Below are 15,770 nucleotides of genomic sequence, written 5' to 3' on the forward strand. Positions count from 1 at the left end.
ACCCTGTATAAGAGACAGCAAAAGTGACGCAGATGTATAGAACAGTCTTTTGGACTCTGTGGGAGAGGGCGAGGGTGGGATGATTTGGGAGAATGGCATTGAAACATGTCTATTATCATATGTGAAATGCATCGCCAGACTAGGTTTGATGCATGATACAGGGTACTTGGGGCTGATGCACTGGGATGACCCAGAGGGATGGGATGGGGCGGGAGGTGGGTGGGAGGTTCAGGATAGGGAATAGGTGTACACCCGTGGCAGATTCATGTAGATGTATGGCAAAACCAATACAATATTATAAAGTAATTAGCCTCCAATTAAAATAAATAAATTTATATTTACAAAAAACCGTATATGGGACTACCCTGGTGGCTCAGTGGTAAAACATTCTCCTGCCAGTGCAGAAGACACAGGTTTGATCCTGATCTGGAAAGATCCCGCATCCCATGGAACAACTAAGCCTGTTTGCCACAACTATTGAGCCTGCGCTGTAGAGCCCAGGAGCCACAGCTACTGAGCCCGTGTGCTCAGAGCCCAGGAGCCACAGCTACTGAGCCCGTGTGCCCTAGAGCCCAGGAGCCACAGCTACTGAGCCCGTGTGCCCTAGAGCCCAGGCTTCACCACAAGGGAAGTCCCTGCACGGGGAGTCCAAGCACCACAGCTCGAGAGCAGCCCCCACTCTCCACTGCCAGAGAGAAGCCCAACGGCAACGAAGACCCAGCACAGCCAAAAAGAAAAAGAAGAATACGTGGGTGAAAACAGGTGTAGACTGTATTTAACAAGTTGCTGACCCAGCAAATTCATGCTCTGAGTCAAGCAGGAAGGACTCCCATGAGTCCTAGAGGAAGTGAGACATTTGTGATGGGCACCCAAACAGCTGCTTTGGGGCTGTCTCAGATTCAGTTCATGTTGTTTCTGTTCCACCTCCTTGTAAAACTGCTCTTCTTAGAATACCATACGTCTCATTTTACTCTGCGTTGCAACGAGTTCTTTGGGTCGTCCTTTTCGATTCTGAGTGTTCACATTTATTGTCTCCTCATTCATTCATTTATGCTTCCTTTTGTTTATTTGAGATTGACACATGTCTAACATGGCTTAGATTTTTTAAAATTAATTTTTACTGGAGTGTCATTTTTTTTCATAATATTGTGTTCAGTTCAGTTCAGTTCATTCGCTTAGTTGTGTCCGAATCTGAAACCCCATGAATCACAGCATGACAGGCCTCCCTGTCCATCACCAACTCCCAGAGTTCACTCAAACTCATGTCCATCTAGTCACTGATGCCATCCAGCCATCTCATCCTCTGTCGTCCCCTTCTCCTGCTGCCGCCAATCTCTCCCAGCATCAGGATCTTTTCCAATGAGTCAACTCTTCGCATGAGGTGGCCAAAGTGGTGGAGTTTCAGCTTCAGCATCAGTCCTTCCAGTGAACACCTAGGACAGATTTCCTTTAGGATGGACTGGTTGGATCTCCTTGAAGTCCAAGGGACTCTCAAGAATCTTCTCCAACACCACAGTTCAAAAGCATCAATTCTTTGGTGCCAGCCTTCTCCACAGTCCAACTCTCACATCCATACATGACCACTGGGAAAACCATAGCCTTGACTAGACTGACCTTTGTTGGCAATGTCTCTGCTTTTTAATATGGTGTCCAGGTTGGTCAGAACTTTCCTTCCAAGGAGTAAGCGTCTTTTAATTTCATGGCTGCCAGTCTCCACTAAAATGAATCAACAACAGGAGGAGGAAACGGCAACCCATCCCAGTCTTCTTGCTGGGATAATCCCCTGAACAGAGGAGCCTGGTGGGCTAAGTCCATACGGTCACAAAAAATTGAACATGACTAAGTGACTCCACCATCACCACATAATTGTTTCATAAGACTGTGTTAGTCTCCACTATACAGTAAAGTGAATCAGCTATACAGTACATATATCCCCTCTTTTTTGAATATTCCTTACCATTTAGAGCACTGAGTAGAGTTCTCCGAGCTATCCAGTAGGTTCCCGTTGGTTATATGTCAATTCCAATCTCCTAATTATCCACCCTATGCCTCCTTAAAAAGGCATGTTTGGAGAGAAATCATCTCACCAGTTCCATGTAAGCCCTGGCTGTTTCATTCAAATTCTATTCTGAATTAGAGATTTCTTGCATCTCATGTATTATTACATTGCTGTATGACTTGCCATGAGCTAGAGAGGTTTTCAAACCTCAGAGCGCTCTAATAGTAACTCGAGTTCTCAAACATACTTCTTTCATGTAGGAAGCCGTTTTCTCTGTGACCCACGAGAATCTCCACATATAAACAGAGCTGTCCTGGTGACCTCAGCCTGACTCAGGCCCTCAGTCTCGGGCCTGTGCGTGTGCTTAGTCGCTCAGTCATGTCCAACTCTCTGTGACCTCATGGACGGTAGCCCACCAGGCTCCTGTGCCCATGGGGTTCTCCAGGCAAAAATACTGGAGTGGGCTGCCATTCCCTCCTCCAGGGGATCTTCCCGACCCAGGAACCGAACCCAAGTCTCTGGCATTGCAGGAGGATTGTTTACCATCTGAGCCCCCAGGGAAGCCCAACAGTACTGGAGTGGGTAGCCTGTCCCTCTCTAGGGGAACCAACTGGGGTCTCCTGCATTGCAGGCAGATTCTCTACCAGCTGAGCCATCTGGAAGCCGAATTTCAGGCCTTCACGGTCTCATTCTCATTTGTCCAATGGGGTGGCTCCTGACTGCTATTACCTTGAACTGCCCACTGAGTTTATGCAAAGTAATTTTAACAGATATCTGCCAGTTCCCTGAAGTGGAGACTCAACTGAAGGCTTTAATAATCCTGATTAAGCAGATACCCACATATCTTCATGGACAGATGGTGTGCAACTTTGCATCATTTAAAAATGCCACCCAGCCTATCAACTGATGCCTAGAGAATGTGAGCCTGAAAGATAACAATGTGTGGGCTGAGGCCACAGATGTCGCATCAGTCATCCTTGGCGGTTTTCTTGCACTGACCTTGGGAAGCCCAGCTTATGATCTCAGGATGGACCGAAAAATGATCTTTGTATTACTATTGTCAGGTAGGTGGAATTTTTTTTTTTTAAGCAGGATTCTGTTATATGGGACATAGGATTATAGAGAGAAGAAAAACCATCTCATTTTAGTCCTGTCTGACTTAGCTGAATGACTGAATGAATAGTATTCAGACCCCATCTTGTTGTTTAGTCACTCAGTCGCATCCGACTCTTTGTGACCCTGTGGACTATAGCCCGCCAGGCTCCTCTGTCCATGGGATTTCCCGGGCAGGAATACGGGAGTGGGTTGCCATTCCCTTCTCCAGGAGATCATCCCGCCCCAGGGGTGAAACCCACATCTCCTGCATTGGCAGGTAGATTCTTTGCCACTGAGCCCCCAGGACCCCAGCCCAGCCTGGTGGATGGATGTTTTATTGAGAGTGGGTTGCTAAGGTGGGGGAAGTTACCCATGGCTGGATCACCTTGAGAGGCCTGCTGTTCATTTGTAAGCCTAGCCAGCCCTGAAACAATGTAATCAAATACTCTGCAAAACAAGTCTCTGTGAAAGAACGTGTTGCTTTATTGGCATTTTCATGAGTTTAATTTCTAAATTAAAGAGTCATTAATGAAAGTGATGGTGGGTCTATGTTCTTTATTTTTCAAAAAGTTTTCCCAAAAGTTATAATTTCTGCTTTCTCCTGTCAGATAATCACAAGCCACATATGAACCCTGAATCCATGGTAGCGGCAGTGGGTGGGGGGTGGGGGGTCGTTATTTTCCACTTTGTGGTCCCTTACTGAGAAGTGATACAGAGAAAAAAAAGAAAGAAATAAAGAAAGAAATGACTCTTATTGGCTGAGGGATTATGTGGTTTAGGCAGAAATGGAAATCAATTCATTAAAATAAAAAGTAACAGAGGCGTATTATGAAGTAGTATCAAATTAGCATTATTTTTGGCCCCTTCCTGAGAGTGTCAGGATTAAAAGTTCTTCTCAAATACAGTTTTTATGTGTTAGAAATACTAGTGCCTGGCACCTAGATAAGGAGCAGGCATTTATTTGAAATGTGTTTAGCTCCCTCAGATGTGGTTGTAATTTGAATTACAGAGAGTTTCAAGAATCAACTGAGCATTCTAGGAATTGGAGGAGGGATTCAGGAATTTCTTAGATATTAGGTTGGCTAAAAAAATCACTCGTTCATAAGATGTTATGGAAAAATCTGAACAAACTTTTTGCCTGACCCTGCACTAGGGGATAAAGTGTGTAATGGTTAAAGCACACATAGGGAAGAACTAGTTTCAAACCTGGCTTCACATCTGAAAGCCAGGGAGCAATAAGGCAAGTTACTTTCCATCCTCAACCTCAGTGTTCTTGTCTGTAAAACCCAGAAAATATTGGTACCTGCCTACTGCAGCCAACGAGTAGTCGCCTAAGGACTAAACAAAGTAATTACCATAATGTCCTTACTCCAGCGTCTGGCTGTAGTGAATAGGTATTTAGCTATGATAACAATTATAAACTAGGAAACAAGCCTGGGTATAGGATGGTGACTTCTGAGAAGCGAAGGAGAAGGGGAAATTCGAGGAAAACAGAAGACTAGCAGAGTTATCTTCCTGGAGAAGGATATGGGAGCCCACTCCAGTATTCTGGCCTGGAGAATCCCATGGACAGAGAAGCCTGGTGTCCACAGTGTCGCAAAGAGTTGGACTCGACTGAAGCGACTTCGCACCCACGCTGGTGGCACCAGTGGTAAGGATCCACGTGCCAGAGCAAGAGACGTGAGAGGCATGGGTTTGATCTCTGGGTCGGGAAGATTCCCCTGGAGGAATGTAAGTTTTTCTAGATGATTTGATGCCCAATCCCTGAATTCCTTCTCTCATTTAGTATTCAGTAACTGTGCATGAGGCACTCTATTCCAAGGCCACGACAGGGACATGAATGAGCTCCTGAGTTCATGTTCAGGGCGGGTGGGGGGGGGGGGGGTAGAGGGAGGGAACATGACATTCAGCAAAACAAGTACTGAAACAAAAAAGAGTGAAAAATAGCACCCAGAAATAAACCAGGGAAGCTGATGAACATAATGGAGAGGCCAACATAGAGAAGGGTAGCAGGACCTTTTTCTCTGAGTTGGTGACATTTTGATGAAAGCTGAACAATGAGAAGAGGCCAAACTTGCAAAATCTGGGGAGGGTGGTGGAGGTAGAAGGGAAATGAAGGACGAAAATTCTGTGGCAGAAGAAGACAGAGTGTGTTTAAGGAAAAGCCAAAGCTCTGGTTTGAGAATAGGGTCCTGATGCTAAACGGCACTTGGAGAAAGCTCTGGGTCCACAGGCCTTGGTTTTCTGTGTGCACCTCACCACACACGCCTGCAGGCACACCGTTACAATGACTCGGCAAAGAAGCAAGGCTTCTCCTTTGCTTTCAGTAACCTCGGGGAGAATTTTTCTCTCAATTTAATTGTTACAGGACTGAGTCTGAACTGGGATTCAGGGACCACTGCACTCTAAATATCTTAAAAGCCAAATCTGTGTCTTCATTTTTGTCTCCCCAACTCTGCTAGGCATGCACATGTGCTTAGTCTCTCAGTTTCATCCTACTCTTTGTGACCCCATGACCTGTAGCCCACCAGACTCCTCTGTTGATGTAATATTCCAGGCAAGAATACTGGAGTAGGTTGCCATTCCCTTCTCCATGACATCTTCCTGACCCAGGGATTGAACCTGCATCTCCTGTATTGCAGGCAGATTCTTTACCATCTGAGCCACCAGGGAAGCCTGCTAGGCATGTAGTAGGCACTCAGTTTATAATAGTTGCAGAAACAACAAGCGATCAGAATTTTGTTGCAGATTAGCTCAAGTGTTGAGACCTGATTGACTCGCATGGGTCCCATTTTCGTCCTGCCTATCAAATAAAACACAGACTAGATGGCATCTCAAATGGTTTTCATCTCTAAACTTCAGTGATGCCTCAAAGGTCAGCCTGAGATGATCCATAGGCTAGTTTCCAGATCTATGGATCTCTAGCTTGGTGTGAAGTTGGGTTTTTAGAAAGAAATGAACACTCTCACTCTGAACTCCTGGAGAAGGATTCCTAAGACGGGGAAGGAGGCCCAGTATCTCAAAATCAATGTGCACTGGTTTCAAATTTGGAAGTTGGATTTAACATTCCTGTGATGAATTTCTCTGGACTTTGGTCTCTAGAGGATGACTGCTAACATCCATGAACCTACTGGGGAAGCACATTTTAGATAATTTTCCCAAATGTCTTTATAGGTTATATTTTTACAAAACCTGTTGCAACACAGACTTCAGGGACAAGTGGCACTCTGGATTCACCAGGTAAGTTACCAACCAAAGGAGGTGGGTAATAGATTTCCAGCCATTAGTATCATATCTGTGTATTTAATAAGCACCTATCTGTGTGGTTTTCTATGATACATGAGTCAAACTAAAGCAACAACACTGAAAAGAAACATTTCAAGGTTAACTCTGGCTATTGTAATGGGGTACTTTTTTTCTGCTTTTTCAGTTCAGCTCAGTTCAGTCTTTCAGTCGTGTCCGACTCTTTGCGACCCCATGAATCGCAGCACGCTAGTCCTCCCTGTCCATCACCAACTCCCGGAGCCTACCCTAACTCATGTCCATCGAGTCGGTGATGCCATCCAGCTATCTCATTCCCTGTCGTCCCCTTCTCCTCCTGCCCCCAATCCTTCCCAGCATCAGAGTCTTTTCCAATGAGTCAACTCTTCACATGAGATGGCCAAAGTATTGGAGTTTCAGCATCAGCACCAGTCCTTCCAGTTAACACCCAGGACTGAACTCCTTTAGGATGGACTGCTTGGATCTCCTTGCAGTCCAAGGGACTCTCAAGAGTCTTCTCCAACACCACAGTTCAAAAGCATCAATTCTTCGGTGCTCAGCTTTCTTCCCAGTCCAACTCTCACATCCAGTAGTCATACTACGGGAAAAACCATAGCCTTGACTAGACAGACCTTTGTTGGCAAAGTAATGCTTTTTAATACTTTCTAAATTCTCTGGAAAAGAAACATAAAATATAATTAGGAAAAGTTTTACAATTTTTCAAGTTAAAGCAAACACATACAACCTCTGCTTTCTAAGTTGTCTCTATCATTAAGCAATGCCAGTAAATGTTAACAGAGAAAAACCTAGATATTAGCATACTCATTTCATTGTCCTTACTTACTGCTCAAATAAACTTGGTTGTGACACATACTGAAGCTGATTCTGGGGATCTGATAGAGAAAAGAGCAAGAATTGACAGTAGACATATGAGATACCCCAAGGTTAATATTTTCGCATTTTCTGTTTCTCTTAGTTGAAATAGAGTTGATTTACAGTGTTCTATTAGTTTCAAGTGTGCAACATAGAGATTCAGTGTTTCTATTGATGATGCTGCATTTAATAATCAATAAAAATTGATTATGCTGCATTTAGGGCTTCCCTGGTGGCTCAGAGGTTAAAGCGTCTGCCTCCAATGGGGGAGGGTTCGATCCCTGGGTCAGGAAGATCCTCTGGAGAAGGAAATGGTAACCCACTCCAGTATTTTTGCCTGGAAAATCCCGTGGATGGAGAAGCCTGATGGGCTACAGTCCATGGGGTTGCAAAGAGTCGGACACGACTGAGCGACTTCACTTTCACTATGCTGCATTTAAAGTTTTATGAAATATTGACTATAATCCTTGTTCTCTACAGTATATTGTTCTAGCTTATTTATTTTATGCATAAAAGTTCATACCTCTTAATCCCTTATCCCTACTTTGCCCTTCCTACCCCCCACTTGCTACTGGTAGCCACTAGTTTCTTCTCTGTATCTGTGAATCTATTTTTTTTTTAATAGTCATTTATGTTATTTTTTGGATTCCACATATAAGTGATATAAAATATTTCTTTCTCTGACTTATTTCACTAAGCATAACATCATTTAGACCCATCCATGTTGTTGAAAATGGCAGAGTTTCATTCTTTTTTGTAGCTGAATAATATCCCTGTGTGTGTGTGTCTGTGTGTGTCGGTGTGTCTCTGTGTCTCTGTGTGTATCTGTGTGTGTCTCTGTCTGTGTGTGTTTGTGTCTCTCTGTGTGTGTGTCTCTGTGTGTGTTATACATCTTCTCTATCCTCTCGTTTATTGATGGACTCTTTGCTTGCTTTCATACCTTGGCTATTATAAACAATGCTGCTATGAACATTGGGGTTCATATATTTTTTGGAATTAGTGTTTTCGTTTTCTATGCGTATATACCGAGGAATGGAATTGCTGGATCCCATGGTAGCTCTATTTTTAATTTTTGGAGCAATTTCCATAGTATTTTCCATTATGGCTGCACCAGTGTTCATTCTCACCAGCAGTATACAAGGATTCTGGTTTCTCCACATCCTCGCCAACTTTTGTAGATTTTTTTGATCGTCATCCTGACAGATGTGAGGTAATATCTCACTGTGGCTTTGATTTGCACTTCGCTGATGATTAGCTGTGTTGAACATCCTTTCAGGTTTCTGTTGGCCAGATATATGTCTTCTTTGGAAAAGGCCCATTTTCTGTTTTTTTGGTAGAACTTGTTTCTTTTATGATACAGTAGCTCATCCAGAATCCCCAGCGGCCACACTCTACTTGCTAAGAGCAGTGGGAAAGCGGCAGCGTATAGAATCTTAGGAAGCCTTATTCACAGAGAGACTTCTACCACATCTTGGGAGTCGGGCAATGTTCTGACCATGTCTGTCACAGAAGAGTAATTGACTGCAAAAATACTAAAAGCCCCAAGTCACAAAACACTGTACATTCTTTTCCTGGTTCCCAAGCACCATAGCAACCTCCAGTACACAGTGAAGGAGGAGAGTTGCGACCTCAGTGTGTCTAGAGCCTTGTCTTCCTTGATATTTTCACCAGACTATTCTTTCCTCACTTAACGGTCTTAATAGCCTTGATGAAAGCCAATTACCACAGGTATAGGAGTTAATTTCTAGACTCTCAGTTCTATTCCACTGATCCTCAGGGCAGCACCATACCCTCTTGACTACCATTGCTCTGTGGTAAGTTTTGAAATGATGAAATGTAAGTCATCCAGCTCTGTACTTTTTCAAGATGATTTTGGCTATTTGGGGTACCTACAAATTCCATACGAGTTGTAAGACCAATTTCTCTATTTGTGTAAATGTTTATATAAGTATATATGTATATACCTATTCATTTAACTAGCCAGTAATTCTATATGATTGACAATTATTATTCTCATTGTATATGTTATGAAACGAAAGTACAGAGTGAGTAAGTCTGTTGCCCAAAGTCTCAGCTAATAACCTGTGAAATTAGTTTGAATCCAGGCATTCAGGCTCTAGACTGTGCACTTAATCCACACATGAAACTGCTTATTCATCATCATCATTGATATTCTGAATTTGGCCCTATCTTACTCTTTTCTTCCTTTTTAACTTTTTTTTTTTTTTTTGGTTGCACCATTTAGCATGTGGAATCCTAATTCCTAGACCAAGGGTCAAACTCACGCCTCCTGCATTGAAAGTGAAGAGTCTTAACCACTGAGCTGTCAGGGAAGTCCTGGCTCTTCCGTACTCTTGCAACATTGTCACTTAATGTCTACTCATGCTTCCCCTAAAGTGAAGCCTGTGTAAAGGCTTGTAGTCTGTCTTCTTTTTTCACTGCAGATGGTGACTGCAACCATGAAATTAAAAGACGCTTTTCCTTGGAAGGAAAATTATGACCAACCTAGATGGCATATTAAAAAGCAGACACATTACTTTGCCAAAAAAGGTCCGTCTAGTCAAGGCTATGGTTTTTCCAGTAGTCGTGTATTGATGTGAGAGTTGGACTGTGAAGAAGGCGGGAAGAACGCCGAAGAATTGATGCTTTTGAACTGTGGTGTTGGAGAAGACTCTTGAGGGTCCCTTGGACTGCAAGGAGATCCAACCAGTCCATTCTGAAGGAGATCAGCCCTGGAATTTCTTTGGAGGGAATGATGCTAAAGCTGAAACTCCAGTACTTTGGCCACCTGATGTGAAGAGCTGACTCACTGGAAAAGACCCTGATGCTGGGAGGGATTGGGGGCAGGAGGAAAAGGGGATGACAGAGGATGAGATGGCTGGATGGCATCACCAACTCGATGGATGTGGGTTTGGGTGAACTCCAGAAGTTGGTGAAGGACAGGGAGGCCTGGCGTGCTGCAATTCATGGGGTCACAAAGAGTCAGACACGACTGAGTGACTGAACTGAACTGAGTGAACCCTATTTTATGACTATGATGGTAACCTTTTGCTCATTTTTATTTGGGCTAAGTGACCCTTTCCTCTAGGGCTCTCCCTTTGATATTGCTACTTATTTCTCAGTCATGATGATATTTAAAGTCAAAAGGAGAGAAAATAAACCCAGAGCACATAGGTGAGCATGGCGAGTCTGCTGAAGGCGACTGGGAAGATGGTCCATGGCAATGGCACTGTGTCTGACCAGGAGAGATGCTCAGTTGCTGAGTCATATCCAACGCTTCTCAGCAAATCAGCTAATATCCAATTGCTTTATAAATCTATTCAACACAAGATAAGGGTGATGTGAGACAGGGGTCCCCAACCCTTGACAGGAACCGGGCCACATAGCAGGAGTGAGCAAAGCATCGTCTGTATTTACAGCCACTCCCATCGCTCACAGCGCCACCTGAGCTCCACCTCGTGTAGGAACAGCAGCAGCTTTAGATTCTCACAGGAGCCTGGACCCTGCTGTGATCCGCACATGGAAGGTACCCAGGTGTGTGCTCCTTATGAGAATCTAATGGCTGATGATCTGCGGGGCCAATGGAGACTATCATTAGTGGAAAGGTTAATCACAGTGTAATCATAGTAGAAACAAAGTGCACAATGAGTGTAATGTGGTTGATTCATCCCCAAACCCTCTTCTCCCAATATTCGTCCATGGGAAAATTGTCTTTCATGAAACGGGTCCCTGGTGCCTGAAAGATTGGGGACTACTACTATTAGAACCTTTGAAAATGCAAGAAAAGATCTTAATGATTAGGAAAATGAAGTTTCTCCATGTTTATCTAGTCTGGAGCCATATTCTTGCTGCAGGCAGTGCATTAGACTCCAATGTGTGAGTCGACAGATGATTCTAATACACAGCATCAAGAGCAACCATGCTGATCTAGTTTCTATTTTCCCATTCATTATCGTCCAGCCAGTGATGAGAAGCATCAGTGCTGTGAGAAGTTTGGGATAACGTTTTCGCTTTTTCTTAAGAGCTTTTCTCATCTAGTCTAACTTCCTTAATCCCACATCTAATAAGTATAGGGAGTTTAGCTACACAAATGCCAATATCTTAAAATAAAGCTGGCCCGTTTAAAGTACGTGAAATCTTTAGCTCTGAGGATTCATGGTAAGCAAGAGTAACTGGACTGGAAGATGCTTAGCAGGGAAAAAAAATGAGATTTCAGGTTATTACCAACCAGAAATACCTGTTCTTCCATAAACTGGATCTGACACTGGAGGTCATTCTACTCCTGTATGTTAAGGGAATAGCCCTCCCATCCTCAGCTTCCGCACAACATAAATTATTATTTTTACATCTTTTTCAGTTAGGCTTGATTTGCTAGAAGGGAAGGCTTACTTGAGAGCTAGTGGCATGACTGGTGAGAATTTCATCTTTCAATGACACTTATGTGGGGCTCTCAACCTTTTTATTTTGCATAGATTATGACAGAGCTTGGCACACAGTTCTGCAGTTAAATAGGTGGGAATTCAAACTTCACCTCCACCATTTATCAGCTTCGTGATCTTAGGCAAGCTTGGCAATGTTTCTGATCTTTGTGTTATTCCTCTACACATAATAATTAATACATGATAGTATACTCTCAGGTAATTGTTTTGAAGAGAAAATTCCTAGAATCCAGTTAATGAACAATTGTTTGTAATGAATATTACTGTCTCAGAAATGCAAATGTCTATGATTTCAGAATAATGAAGTACCTTAGGCAGAAGTCAAGTAGTCAGAAAATCAAAAGATTGCTTTTAATTAAAGAAAGCCAGACATTTCGAGTTAATAAATTTAGGGCTTTTCCTCTATGGGAAGATGCAAGAGTCCGGGCTTACTACAATCATTCCTTTGATATACACGTTAACCGTCTAGAGCCAGTAGCCTGCTTCTCTGCATCCTGAATCCCCTCAGGGTCTGCAGTCTGCAGTGGTACAATGGCTGAAAGCATGGTGTCCGCAACACCCTTTGTTCACTTGCATGGCAGGCAATTTCTTTCCTCCACACCATCAAGGCCTATGAAACACATCTGGATTCTAAACAGTCAATCACAAGATTTCATTTAGCTTTACCCCACTATGCCAAGCACTGGGATCTTGTGGAGTTTTTAGCCTAAACCGAAGTAGGGGAGGTCAGAGAAGACCTCCCAATAAAAATGGCCTTGAACTGGGACCTGAGAAATGGATAGCCAGCCAAGAAGGGCACCACAGGAGGATATTTCAGGCAAAGAGAAGACTAGGTACAAAGGTGTGGGCATGGAGCAGAGTATGCTGCATTTGAGGAACCAAGAGCTGCCCAGATGCCTAGAGCCCAAAGGAGAGTGAAGTTGCAAGCACTGATGGGGAGGCAGGCAGGGGCTGGGGCATGCAGGGTCTTGGAGGTGTTCATAAGGAGGAGGGGGCACTGTCCATAGACTGAGCACACCTCCCTAACTAACCACTGAAACTCCTGACTCAGACAGGCAGAAAGCCTGGGGTAGCGCAATCTTTGCACTCAGTCAAAACTCTTGATGGCTTCAGGTAAACTTTGAGCCTCCCAGGTGGCACTAGTGGCAAAGAACTCACCTGCCAATGCAAGAGACAAGAGATGAGGGTTCAATTCCTGAGTCAGGAAGATCCCCTGGAGGAGAAATGGCAACCCATTCCAGTATTCTTGCCTGAAGAATCCCACGGGCAGAGGTGGACTACAGTCGGTAGGGTCGCAAACAGTCGACACAACTGAAGTGACTTAGCAGGCATGCACTACTTAAAAACTTTAAATTTGGTGTGGTTTTATTTTGTGTTTTACTTTGGGATTTTTTTATCTTCTAGTTGTAAAATTGTGTGCTTGTTATTGAAACATCAAAAATATTGTGTCAGTCTGCTTGGAGGCAGGTTTCCACGCTTACACGCATTCCGCGCATGCCCGCTTGCATGCGGCTTGTTTCCTTCATCACTCACCCACCTGTCTCTCCATAAGAACCTGGTCAAACAGTTCGTTCCTGTATGTGAATTACATCTCAAGAAAATGAGAAGATCTTTTTAAAAAAGAAAGGAAATTGGCCAAACATTTATAACTGCTAGTATTTCACTGAATACCCTCTATGTACAGAGCCCTGTTCTAGTGTGGAACAGATTCAAAATGCGCCAGGCCTGGGATCTAGGAGCTCAGGGAAGCTTCTTTCAGAAAAGCTCACTGGTATCCACGGGATATAAATGCGTGCCCTAAATGTGAATGAACTGAAGGGTGTAAAGGAAGAAGTAACATTAACTAACAGAGATCATTTCTGTTCATTAGCTATTCTTTTTTATTTTGACATACTTTCATTGATTCCTATTGAAAATCTTTCTTTCCATAATTTTAATCTCAATAGTTGCTGAACCTCAACATTCCTATGGTCTAGTTATTGTTTAAAAACAGTTGTTCTTCACAGATGCACACTGGTATATGTCAAATACATAAACAACAAGGGCCTGTTGTATAGCACAGGAGACTATATTCAATATTTGGTAATAACTTTAATGGAAAAGAACCTGAAAATTGCATATATGTGTGTGTGTGTGTGTGTGTGTATAACTGAATTATTTTTGAATTATAGTAAATCAACTATATTTCAATTGAGAAAATCACTTGTCCTTACATTATATTTTACAGCTTTGCATCTGAATGATGAAGGATAACTTAGAGATACTAGTCATTTGTCACACCATATACCTAATTTGTGTGACAATTGTTTATATACATGTAATGAATTGGGTGGGGCTTCACAGGTGGCTCAGTGGTCAAGAGTCTGCCTACAATGCAGGAGATGCAAATTCAGACCCTGGGTTGAGAAGATTTCCTGGAGAAGGAAATGGCAACCCCCTCCAGTATTCTTACTTGGGAAATTCCATGGACAGGGGAGCCTGGCAGGCTGGAGTCCACGTGGTTGCAGAAGAGTTGAACACAACTGAGGCACTCAACAACCACAACAATGAATCAGGTAGTAGGACAAGTAAGGAACAAGGTGGAAATAGGGTTTAAAAGAGGGGAGAAGATAGTTTAGTTTCAGTTCATTTCAATTCAGTCGCTCAGTCATATCTGACTCTTTGCGACCCCATGAAATGCAGCACGCCAGGCCTCCCTGTCCATCACCAGCTCCCAGAGTTCACTCAGACTCACGTACATCAAGTCAGTGATGCCATCCAGCCATCTCATCCTCTGTCGTCCCCTTCTCCTCCTACCCCCAATCCCTCCCAAGCATCAGAGTCTTTTCCAATGAGTCAACTCTTTGCATGAGGTGGCCAAAGTACTGGAGCTTCAGCTTTAGCATCATTCCTTCCAAATAAGTCCCAGGACTGATCTCCTTCAGAATGGACTGGTTGGATCTCCTTGCAGTCCAAGGGACTCTCAAGAGTCTTCTCCAACACCACAGTTCAAAAGCACAAATTCTTCAGCGCTCAGCCTTCTTCACAGTCCAACTCTCACATCCATACATGACCACAGGAACAATCATAGCCTTGACTAGATGGACCTTAGTTTAGGGGCAATGAATCTTGTCTGAATTATTTGAGGGTGAACTGAGTAGCTGGCAGCTGGTAGAAAGAGGAAAGCCTTGGAAATCTGTCCTTACATAGACTGGGCAGAAGTGCCAACGACATTTTCTGTTCTTTACGGATTCTCCAGGAATCCATGCACATTTAGCTGAGGAGCCAAGGTGATGCTGTCCTGAGAAGTGAGGTCGTTCCAGCCCCACAGCATCACACCTGAGCACTGGTTCCTTTACACAGTGTCCTAAAAGAATGAGCAGAGACAAATCACAAAGTTCAGTGCACTGATGTTTATCAGAGAGGTATCAAATTTCAGAAGAGGAAAAACACCATAAATGCACAGAGATTGATAAAGTACAATATTCAGACAATGGCACAGAATGCAGCAGTTAGAAATCTTGTAATAGAGGAGGATTCAAAATACTAGGCATATGCTCAGGGAATATATATTTTAAAAATGCTGTTTACATATTTATATACCTTTAAGCACTGTTATTCCATATTTAGACACAATAGCTAAAAGTTCAGAGAGCTGTATACCAAGATGTTTAAATGTCTGTCATTGGGTAGTGGGATGATGGATGGTTTTTGTATTGCCTCACCCACTATTTAGCTAGAAGAAAACTAAATTGAATGGTGTCTTTGTTTTCATTTTTACTGGGAACCTAGGATTGTCCCTGAGAGATGGAGGCAGGGAGGCATGGAGCAGAACATTAGTCTTTGTATAATTGTCATGAGTCTCCATCTTTCTTTTCATGGGCAGTTTTCCAAAGTCATGTAAAATGCTATGCAAAAGCAGCTTCAAGTCCCCATTTATAAGGATAATACTAATAGCCGGTTTAAACGTAATGTTCATTACATGCCTGTACTATACTACCTGGGGACTTCCCAGTAGGCTCAGTGGTCAAGAATCCGCCTGCAATGCAGGAGATGCAAATTCAGACCCTGGGTGGAGAAGATTCCCTGGAGAAGGAAATGGCAACTCACTCCAGTAATCTTGC

At 43.3% G+C, this 15,770-nt stretch overlaps 1 protein-coding gene across 12 annotated transcripts in view; it reads left to right on the forward strand.

Annotated features, from left to right (window-relative positions):
• Positions 1-15,770, forward strand: part of LOC138422191 (uncharacterized) — a 119,290-nt gene that overhangs the window by 59,337 nt on the left and 44,183 nt on the right. For 9 of the 12 annotated variants that reach the window (XM_069556791.1, XM_069556792.1, XM_069556803.1 and 6 more), the window contains one exon: positions 6,269-6,334. The exons of 2 other annotated variants lie outside the window; for them this stretch is intronic. In XM_069556791.1, the coding sequence (XP_069412892.1) occupies positions 6,269-6,334 (66 nt within the window). Of the gene's footprint in view, positions 1-6,268; positions 6,335-9,649; positions 10,410-15,770 lie in introns of those variants that run through there. One more of the 12 variants, XM_069556802.1, reaches the window with a different exon arrangement.

This window comes from Ovis canadensis, chromosome 17, assembly GCF_042477335.2.
Source record: "Ovis canadensis isolate MfBH-ARS-UI-01 breed Bighorn chromosome 17, ARS-UI_OviCan_v2, whole genome shotgun sequence".
Taxonomy (NCBI): domain Eukaryota; kingdom Metazoa; phylum Chordata; class Mammalia; order Artiodactyla; family Bovidae; genus Ovis; species Ovis canadensis.